General features: G+C 34.2%; 1 protein-coding gene across 1 annotated transcript in view; it reads left to right on the top strand.

The window, feature by feature from the left end:
* GBE1 (1,4-alpha-glucan branching enzyme 1) overlaps positions 1–11,418 on the top strand; it is a 327,728-nt gene that overhangs the window by 208,592 nt on the left and 107,718 nt on the right. The window contains exons 11-13 of the mRNA XM_007468908.1: positions 10–100; positions 5,572–5,682; positions 8,573–8,744. Of these exons, the coding sequence (XP_007468970.1) occupies positions 10–100; positions 5,572–5,682; positions 8,573–8,744 (374 nt within the window). The remainder of the gene's footprint in view (positions 1–9; positions 101–5,571; positions 5,683–8,572; positions 8,745–11,418) is intronic.

Raw genomic sequence — 11,418 nt, 5'->3', positions numbered from 1 at the left:
GGTGTTATAAGGAATGCCAGCTCTGTGTTTTCCAATTTCCCTGGGAGGGGGTGGCTTTGACTATCGATTAGCCATGGCAGTTCCAGACAAATGGATCCAGGTAAGGTTTCATGTAAAAAAAATTTTTTCCTGCGGATACTATGTATTATGTTGGTTTATTTATTATTTCTTTGATTTATTTCTTGGTTGTGATCAGTAGTTACAGATATAATTGAAGTATTCTCTCGTTAGTGTGTTGCTTCTTGTGCTTTTTAATAAGGTGCCTCTCAAACTTCTAAAAGTTCTAATTTAAAGTATTCACACTTGCATCATACAGGCACAGAGAAAATATGATTGATATAATGTTAGCTGTGTAAATGGAATTTTGCCTTATCAATGCAATTATATGAAAGTTTGGTGTTCTATATTTAAAACACATTAAACTTCATCAACGCATCCATTTCTGCCTGCAAATCATCAATTAATGTAGAAGTCACTCCTTAATTCCCAGTACTTGCTTCATAGTGTGTTTTTTTTCTCAACAGATTTGGATTTATCCATTCCTTCATTTAGCATTTAAAAGCCCTTACCATGTGTTAGGCACTAGGAATGAATAATTGTACATGACACCTTGCATATAATTCCTAATACAATTTTATTAAATTTAATGACAGTTCAAGTAGTTTGGATTATATTTTGTTTCATTTTATGTTTGTCTAAAAGACTAAAGTTGTTACATAGATTTGATGTAGAACATTTCTGAGTGGCCAAGTCTTTAATCATAGGCTGAATATGTATAAGGAGTCAGATACATATCAAATAATCATTGCTTTCTGTTAAGCCCTTTAGTACAGACATGAACAGGTGCCATGAGATCACAACGGTAGAAGAGCTTAACTTTGCACAGAAAAAACATAAAGCCTACTCTGAAGGAAGTAGGTATTATAATCATCTCTTAATTGTCTTTTCTGTATCCCTAGGCAATTTGGGCAGTGCACAGCTGTGACATTAAAACTCTACCAGCACAACTTCCGCTTCTCCATCTATAATGATTTCGTAAACATTGTCAGGTCAAAAAGCAAGGGTTTTACAGAGGCGCTTAGACTTAGAAATCAAAGGAACAAACAAATGTGTGCTCCAACTTTAATACCTGGGAAAGTTGCTTTGTATTTGTTACCTTAAAAAAATGCTGTGGTCTTCAAGTTTCTTACCTTAGTTGAAGGTTCTTTATCCACCCACCGTCTTTTATTATTTCTAATCTTCCACACAGACTTTTTTCCCCTCACAAGTGCCAAATCTTACTGTTTTTTTTACTGAAAAGCCTTCATCAGTCTTTGGGCAAATTCAAGGATATTTCAAGGTGTACATCAACCTAGAATTATTTTCCAGTCAGTCATGGCTCACAGTAGGATATTTCCTTCTCTGAGCAATCATGTCAGGTTTTAAAAAAAATTTAACTTACTAAACATTTCAGTACCTTGTATGCTCAAAATACTATACTATGCAGTATGTCATATAAATAGAAAAACATGTATTGTCCTCTGTTTAGGATATGGCCATCTTGTCTTTGTAGTTTGTAAAGCCTCTGAAGACAGATATCATCTTCTGTTTTATGTAATTACTTAACATCTTTTTTCATCACCAAAGTGGGAGCCTTAGTTAATAAGATGAGAGAGTTAAAATAATATTTTTTTAAAAACTCAGTGATTTTCCAGTCCTTTTATAATTTGTGCATTTAAAAAAAATTCCATAAATGATTATCATCCCTTCAAATGTCAGTAAAACACACAAGTATTGATAGAAATGACAACTACTCAGAATGTATGTGTCACGCATTTTATCTACACATAGAGTATGCGTTAGATTAGAATGCTAGATTTCATTCATGCTTTTGTTGTTCAGAAGCAAATTATTTACCATTTTCTACTTGTAGAGTTCAAAATCAGTAGTTTGGGATATCATATTAGTTTAGTCATTTACTGAACAAATATTTGCCTATCTAAAATATGCCAAATTTGCTGTATCTTCTTTTATTTGATTTGATCATTTTTATTATCTAATAACTGAAGTGATCATGTAAAGGTAATATAGGTATTTAATTGAATTCATTCATTTATTAATTCCACCAAATATTTATTGAGCATCTGGTATTTTTCACTATATGTAGTTTTTTTAACTACACTTTTTATATTAAGATAATTGTAGATTTCCATGCACTTGTAAGAAATAATACAGTGAGATCTGGTGAATTCTTAAACAGTATTCCCCAATGGTAACATCTTGCAAAGCTATAGTACAATATCACAACCAGGATAGTGATATGGACATAGTCAAGATATAGAACACTTCCACTACCACAAGTTTCCCAAATGTTGCCTTTATAACCACACCCACTTCCCTCTTCCCACAGTCACTCCTTAACTTTTGATCACCACTAATCTGATCTCCATTTCTATAATTTTTTCATTTCAAGAATGTTATATAAATGGAATTATACAGTATGTAACCTTTTGGAATTGCCATTTTTCACTCAATCGAATTCTCTGGGGATTTCATCCAGGTTCTTGCATGTATCAGTAGTCTATTCCTTTTCAACTTCAAAAAATAAATTTTTATTGGAGTATAGTTGATTTACAATGTTGTGTTAGTTTCAGGTGTACAGCAAAGTTAATCAGTTATACATATACATATATCCACTCTTTTCTTAGATTCGTTTCCCATATAGGCCATTACAGAGTACTGAGTAGAGTACCATGTGCTATACAGTAGGTTCTCATTAGTTATCTATTTTATATATAGTAGTGTGTATATGTCAATCCCAATTTCCCAATTTATCCCTCCCTCCCTCGCTTATCCCCTGGTAACTTGAAGTTTGTTTTCTATATCTGTGACTCTATTTCAGTGTATTCCTTTTCATTGTTGAATGGTATTCCATGGCATGGATGTATCACAGTTTAATTATTCGTCCATTAAAAGACATCTAGACTCTTTCTAGGTTTTGGCTCTTGTAAAGAAAGCTGTTATAAACATTTGTGTACATATTTTTGTATGACCATACATTTTCATTATTCTAGGATAAATGCCCCAAAGTACAATTACTGGGTCTTATAGTGGTTGGATGTTAATTTGTTAAAAAACTGCCAAAGTATTTTTCTGAGTAGCTGTACTATTTTACATTTCCACCAGCCACTTTGGTGAGATCCAATTTCTGTACATCATCGAACAATAGCATTTGCTGTTGTACTATTTTTTATTTTAGTCATTCTAACAGGTGTGCAGAAGTACCTCACTATGGGTTTAATTTGTCTTTCCTTAATGGCTGATGATGATGAACATCTTTTCGTGTGCTAATTTGCCTTCTGTATATCCTCTTTGGTAAAATGTCTGTTCATGTCTTTTGACCATTTTCTAATTGGATCATTTATTTACTGTGGAGTTTTGAGAGTTCTTTATTTAGTCTAGATTCAACTCTTTTGTGAGGGGGTATGTGATCGACAAATATTTTATCCCAGTCTTTGCTTGTCTTTTCATCCTCTTCATGTGGACTTGCACAGAACGAAAAGTTCTTTGTTTCCTTTAAATTTGATGAAGGCCAATTTATCTTTTTCTTTTTTTCCTTTTAGAGATCTCTTTTGGTGACAAGCCTAAGACTTCTTTGACTCGCCGATGTTTTCTATTAAACATTTTATAATTTTACTTTTATATTTAAACCCATAGTCCATTTGATTTAGTTTTTGTTCAGTCAACGTGTAAGGGTTTTTTTCTATTTTTCTTTTGCCTATAGATGTCTAACTCATTCAGCATGATTTTGAAAAGTCCATTGAACCTACTTCCATTGAATTGTTTTTACACAGTAGTCTAACTTAATTGAGCATATTTGTATAGGTCTATACATTAGTTTCAAATTGTTGCTGTATCTAAGTACCACAAACTTAGTGTCTTAAAATAACACAAATTTACTGTCATATAGTCACAAATCTGAAATGGGTCTTACTAAGCTAAAATCAAGGCATTAGTAAGGATGCATTCCTTCTGGAGGCTCTGTTTCCTTGACTTTTCTAGCTTCTAAAAGCATGGACCTGTATTCCTGTATTCCTTGGTCCATGGTCCCTTCCCCCATCCTCAAAGCCAGCAGGGTAACATCTTCAAATCTCTCTTACTCTGACAATCCAGGCACCTTTTAAGAAAGATGCCTGCAATTACATTTGGTCCATCCAGATAATCCAGGATAATCTACCCATTTCAATGTCCTTAACTTCAACATATCTCTAAAGTCCTTTTTGCCATGTAAGGTGACATTCACAGACTCTGGGTATTAGGATGTAAACACCTTTGGATGGCCATTAGTCTGCCTAATACAGCCTGTCCTCTGGTGCTCAGTGATTCACAGTGCAATTATGCAGGATGGCTAAGCACCTCTGAATTCCACTGAGCCAAAAAAAAAAAACATGCAAAGGAAGATACAAGCAGGCTGGAACCCCATTTCTTGTACCAAAATCTTCATTAATTTTCTATTGTTGTGTAACAAACTACCACAAATTTAGCAACTTAAAACATTACTGTTATTATCTCACAGCTTCTTCTAAGGACACCCATTGTATTCAAAGGACCCTCCCACATTATACAAAGATGTGAATCTGAGGGAGCCTGAATCATAGGGGCCATTTTAGAATTCTGCTTCTATCAGCGTGCCATTGACACTTTTGGACAAGAGAAATGAACCCACTTAGAAAGAATGCGTTGAGTAAAAGGACAGGCTATTTTTTACGCTATTAACTCTGAGAAGCACCAGCTTTTATAGGATAGGCAGAGGAAGGGATTTTACAGGATGTCTAGAGTGGTTGCAAAACAAAACAAGACAATCAAGAGTTTTGCAATGGTAGACTAAGAAGGAAAGCATTTCACGGAAGGGGTAGGGTCAGCATTATCATCATGTACTGCAAACGTTTGCCTAAGAAAGAGCAATTACTGACCCAGGATACAATCGTAGTCTGAGATTTTGGCAAGGTCATTTGCACTGAAGAGGTGTTAGTGGCACAGAAGCCACACTGGAGACTGAGTAGCAGCTGAAGTGGAAACAAAAATGTGTGGTCTGTTAAGATGATAATTATTTCATGATAATTAGGCTTTATACTTTGAAATAACAGTTGTTTAAAATTTTTTTTAAGAATGGAACAAGACATTATTCTTGCTAATTTTTTTTTTTCATTCAAACCTAAAAACCTAGCAAGTATATCTCCACCTTGTGGAAGTTCCAGAAAAACATACTGCACAACACTTCACTGTGGTCATTAATCAAGAGGTAGCAGCTATTACAGAGGAAAAAGGTTACAAAAATCCTAAAATGCAGTGATCAAATCATCTGCAGAAAAACAAACACATGCACACACACATGCAACACCACTGTCATTTGGATAGTCTGTATAAAAGCTGTGATTTCAGTAAAAGTTTTGACAAAGATATTTTTGCTGTGTGGGTCTGCTTATATCTGCATCTCAAATAATTTGGATTGATATGATGTATACCCTCAGACTGGGATTTAAAGTAAGGATGATAATGGTGTACTGGAATTATTTTTTGTCTTTTATTTAGTTACTTAAAGAATATAAAGATGAAGATTGGAATATGGGCAATATAGTGTATACACTCACAAACAGACGCTACCTTGAAAAGTGCATTGCTTATGCAGAGAGCCATGATCAGGTAAATTAATATGTGTATAAACCATTCTGTCTCTGTATTTATTAACATACCTAATTATAAACATATCACAGTACAAATTTCTATAGTTTAATACAGTTAATGTAATGTGTTATCTGTCTATTTTGTGTGACAACTATTCATACTTGAAAAACATTTAAAAATTATTTTGTAGATCCATAAATTCCAGCTTCAAAATGCAGTACCACTTTTACCCTGACAAACTGTAATTAAATGATTGTGAATGACAGTTTCAAGTATTATCTTACATGTTTTCCTTTGTTGTCACAAGAGTAATGTTGGTGCTAATCCAGGTTAATTTTAATTTCCATTTTAGGTTTCCTTCTAAAGGTTTTCTTTTATGCCTTTTCACAAGCTTTCATCATTTTTTCCCTCAGTCACTGAAATCTTTTGCTGATTGATCGCCCTGACCTCTGTCCCTCTTGATTTTAGTCCATCCTCTGTAATGTAGTCTGAGGTATTTTCCAAAGGGCAAAGCTAATTTTGTCAGCCCAGATCTTTTGGTTAAAGCTTCTCATTCACAGCCTGTCATATCCTGGCTCATGCCAAAGTTTATTCTCTGCTCAACCCTCCAAGAGTTCTATTCTTCAATACTGTTAAATTTCCACCCATTCCTAAGTAGGTCAACCTTGCTCCAATCTTGTACTTTTCCCCACACACCTGCAAATGCCTACTTCACCTGGGAAGCTCATGTGAAGACCTAATGCCCTGGCTCAGACATACTCTCCTTGAAGCCTTCATCCAGGCGTATAGGGAAAAAATAGTTTCCCCATTCTTCACTTTCTCATCACATTTTAAGCAGAAAATTTGCTTCTGATACCTTTGTATTTCCAGCCTTAGCACTGTGCTATTCCTCGTAGTCACTCAATAAACATAAATAAATGCAGGAAAAGGCCATTCAGTTATATAAAGCCTATGAACCAGCATAAACAACATAAAATGAACTCCTTACACATTAAAAAGTCAGTAAAGCTGTCTGAAATTATTTGCAGTATATGTATTCAGAAAATTAAAGTTAAACCAATAAGCTCCTCGGTATTTCAGCAGAAATTGACAATTTAAGGTAGACACTAGCTTTTCAGGTGTCTCCTTTGAACTGTTAAGAAAGTATAAGTAGACCAGGGGTCAGCTACCAAGGCCCATGGGCCAGATTCTGTCTGCTGCTTGTTTTTGTAAAGGTAATTGGAACACAGCTGTGTTCATTCACTCACCTATTGTCTATGGCTGCTTTTGAGCCATAATGGTATATTTAAGTAGTTGAGACTGAGGAAGGAGCCCACAATGCCTACACTATGTACTGTTTGGCCTGTACAGAAAGTTTGCTCACTCATAAAGTAGACATATATTAAGTTTTGCATCTTCCTAGTTGGAGCAGTACTTTCTTTTCAACTTAAATTGGCTGTGGAGCAAGATCAAATAAATACCTATGAAGAAACCAGAACCAAAACATAACAAAATAAGAAATGAGTAGTATTAATTTAAGAATGGGGGAATCCCTTGCCAAATACATAACAATATGAAAATTAAAATGCATGCATAAATGATAATCTTTCTATTACAATCTCCTAGCAGTTATAGCATGTTTAGAGCTCCCAATATATGTGTATTTTATATGAATGAATAAAAGAATAAATAAATGAGTGGAATAAACAAATTGAAGATGAAACTGGTAGGTTAATTTCATAATTTTTCTCCCCAAATGTACAGAAACAGTATGGATTTACCAAGAATTATTTCATACTTTAAAGATCCACATAATTCTGCCTTGTATTACAAATTGTTGGGAATGTACAAAAAGATACAAATTGCCTAGTTCTTTCTATAAAAGCAAATGTATACTGAATTTTAAACCTGATAAAAAATTATAAATATGAATATATATGTGAAAATAGCTTAGAGATTAAAATAGGTTTATAAGTAAGAATATCTTTCTAAAAATGAAAATAATCATACAGTAATAGGGTGAAGAGATTATGGTTTAGTCTCTATGTTTCACTATATATAATTTTTTGTCAATAAATAACACTTGGCATTAGTTAGCTGTTTTTAACCATAAATAATTCAGATCATTAAGAGGCCTCTTCTGCTGCTCAGGGTGTTTCTGAGTTAACCTGCCCCATTTGTCAACTATTATATTTTCATATAAAACAAACTAATTTTAGATTAGATGGCAAATATAATGAGAAAGCAAATTTTACATTTTAAGAAAAAGTTGTCAATTTGCTGCTGAAGGAGAGAGGGTCCATTGTAATATATTTATATACATATTTTATATATATAAATACATCTATATAAATATAAATGCATATACATATAAATTACTTTTAGGAAACTCTTCCATTCTTTCAAAACAATAAAATCATGATATGCAAGATATTTTTAAAAATCTATTAGTATTCTAATAGTTTAATGTAAGATTATGGGATTATATGAAATCATGTATGTGAAACTTTTGAAAATTGTAAAGCACTATAGAATTTAAAGAATTAATTCAATTAAAAAATTCACTGTTCAAATCCTAAAAAAAAGAAAAAAATATCTGTTAGTATTCTCAACATTAAAATACATGTTTATTCTAACTTCAAAAAGTGTGAAGCATCAGCTTATTATAACAAATATTCAGGTAGCTTATCATGAGTTTTTCACCAAGCTATTTTAAAAATGAAAGAAACATAGGTACATGAGATCGCTCATGTATTTCACCAGCTCACCTTCAGCATAGTGACTGTTGGAAAATACATGAAATTAATATTAATTCACACACCTCTTCTGCATTGTTTCCATTCTGTATAATTACATGTTATTCTAGTATAAATCACAGCTGCTTAGTACCTATTATTTGCATTTATCTCAGTGACTTTTATTTTTATAGGCACTCGTTGGGGATAAGACGCTGGCATTTTGGTTGATGGATGCTGAAATGTATACCAACATGAGTGTTCTAACCCCGTTTACTCCAGTTATTGATCGTGGAATACAGCTTCATAAAATGATTCGACTCATTACTCATGCACTCGGCGGAGAAGGCTATCTCAATTTCATGGGTAAGTATGAGCTGAACATATATCCAATCTGTGTTTAAAATGTTAACTAATATTATATATGACATAAGTTATGCAGAATATTTTGGTTTGGTTGTTCAGGTTTAAAATAGAAAATTATAACTTTATTTCTTTAAAGCACTGTCATGTGTAAACTGTAAAAATTAAATTGCTTTAAGATTATTGTTATACTAATACATGATGCAAAAGTAATCTAATGGCTGGTATTTTATTTAATATTGTTGTCAATAAGTGGGGTGAACTTTTTTTAAACAGAATTATTATTCTGAATTTAATCATTGAGTTTATTATTATAGTGTTTGTAATACATTGAACATAAGAAGGATATAATTGTCATGTCATAGCATATTGAGCTAATATTATTGGTCTTCTTTGAGGTAATTGTATACCAGTATACTTGTATTATAAATGTGGAAGCCAATGCCCAAGATACTGTGATGGACAAAAAAATGTATTTATCTTAAAAAATAGGAAAATATGAATATTCAAAGGTCATTGTTGTCTGAAGGATCTTGAATGATAAAACATAAAAATCAACTAATACCATTTTCAGTTCTATTTGTTCAACCATGACCATTTGAGTTTTAGGAAATTTCACTAGTTTTTAGGTTAGAGAGAGCTAGAAAGACTGGAAAATGCATATGGGAGACTGACATTTTTCTACAATAAAAGCTGTAGAGCTTCAGAGTAATTCATTTCTATCTGGAAATTTTTATTAAAAAATCTCAGATTGGCGCTTCCCTGATGGTGCAGTGGTTGAGAGTCCGCCTGCCGATACAGGGGACACGGGTTTGTTCCCCGGTCCGGGAAGATCGCGCAGCGGCTAGGCCTGTGAGCCATGGCCGCTGAGCCTGCGCATCCGGAGCCTGTGCTCCGCAATGGGAGAGGCCACAACAGTGAGAGGCCCGTGTACAGCAAAAAAAAAAAAAAAAAAAATCTCAGATTGGACTTTTAAAAGCCTCTATTGTTTGCTAACTTGAGATTAGGAAGCCAGACCCAATAAACCATACACCAGATTTCACCCATACAACCTGTACCTTTCAGTGCATCCCTCTCCTCTCAGGATCACCAAAATTTGTTAATATTCCCAACCTGTCAGGAAGTGGCCCTTATGACCTGTGAGACGGCACTTTGTCTTTCAGGCACCAGAGTGGGCTTCCTGGGTGGACTTTGCAGGCATTGTATTCATAAGTAAAACCTGCCTCAGTTCCTAAAAGGCAGCTAGTCCTCTTTCACACAATGAACATCATTCATGAGTATGGCTTTTCCAGTAAGGCCTTAGTTGCACAGTTTATTCAATTATATCTTGATGAAAAGGTGGAGTCAATGAACTTAGGTAAACAACTATGTCACCATGTAAAGTGAGAGATTTTTTAATGTTTTATTTCATTTACAAAAGCAGGGTTTATTAAATTGTTGCAGTGTATATAGATAGATTAAAAAGAAAATGAAAGAGCTTCCTTATATATGTGGAAACTAAAACAACTTTCCTGTTAGAGAAATAAAATCAAAGGAGACCTCTGATTTCATGCTGTTAGTCCTGTCATTAATTCTTGAAGCCCACTGCATCCGAGAGTTCTAGTAATCCTGACTTATCTTACTGCTTTAGTCTGGAAGTTGTGTAAGCAATATCAGCTCAGAAGCCTATAGGGAAGAGTTGAGAGTGTCAGTAATTTGAGGTACCTGATAGAGTCCTTTTCCTGAGACTGTCCTTTGTTGAAGACAATTCTAGCCCGTAGCATGCAACAGAGCATCAGAGTAAAATAAAACTATCTGCAGATGACAGAGAATTAATGGCCCTAGTTAATTTAATATTGATAACTTTCAGATTAAAAAAGGTCTGATGGGGCTTCCCTGGTGGCACAGTGGTTGAGAGTCTGCCTGCTGATGAAGGGGACACGGGTTCGTGCCCTGGTCCGGGAAGATCCCACATGCCGCAGAGCGGCTGGGCCCGTGAGCCATGGCCGCTGAGCCTGCGCGTCCGGAGCCTGTGCTCCGCAGCAGGAGAGGCCACAACAGTGAGAGGCCCGCGTACCGCACCAAAAAAAAAAAAAAAGGTCTGATGAAAGTTCATAATGAGAACTGTTTCTTGAGTCTTGGTCAGTATTTTCTCTGAGGGTAAAACTGGATCATGGACAGCTAAGATCTTAACAAATCTCCAGTAACTTCATAAATTTTGTGAAATGTTTATAATAGTATAATCTTAACTGTGTATATTCAACCTGAGGATGGCTAAGATGCTATTCTGTTTTGGAAACTCTTCCCATGGAACTTTCAATAGTAACACAACTAAATAAGCATAATTATTTCTAGCATCTCTCTATAAGGTCTGTAAATTGACCATATTTGTGGTATCAAATATAATTTTGAAATTATTCTTTGATACAGGACTCAAAGATCTTTTGAAGTTTTCTTCTTACATTTGTCCTTCAAATGGCTTATAATGTTTAACTCCAATATAGCACTTTTAAAAAATTCCTTCTGTCTCAATGTCTTATCTAAATCTAGCATTTCTCTACTAACTTTGAAACCAGTAATCTCCAAAGTCTCTATAATTTCTGATTATTGATGTTGTTTTATGAAATTTAATATTTCCCTGTGAGCTATCATGACTTTAAATATTTTTTTTCCACTTTCTGATCATGGCACTCTCCTG

This window comes from Lipotes vexillifer, unplaced genomic scaffold (genome assembly GCF_000442215.2).
Source record: "Lipotes vexillifer unplaced genomic scaffold, Lipotes_vexillifer_v1.1 scaffold65, whole genome shotgun sequence".
Taxonomy (NCBI): Eukaryota; Metazoa; Chordata; class Mammalia; order Artiodactyla; family Lipotidae; genus Lipotes; species Lipotes vexillifer.
This window is presented reverse-complemented; position numbering and strand designations above follow the sequence as displayed.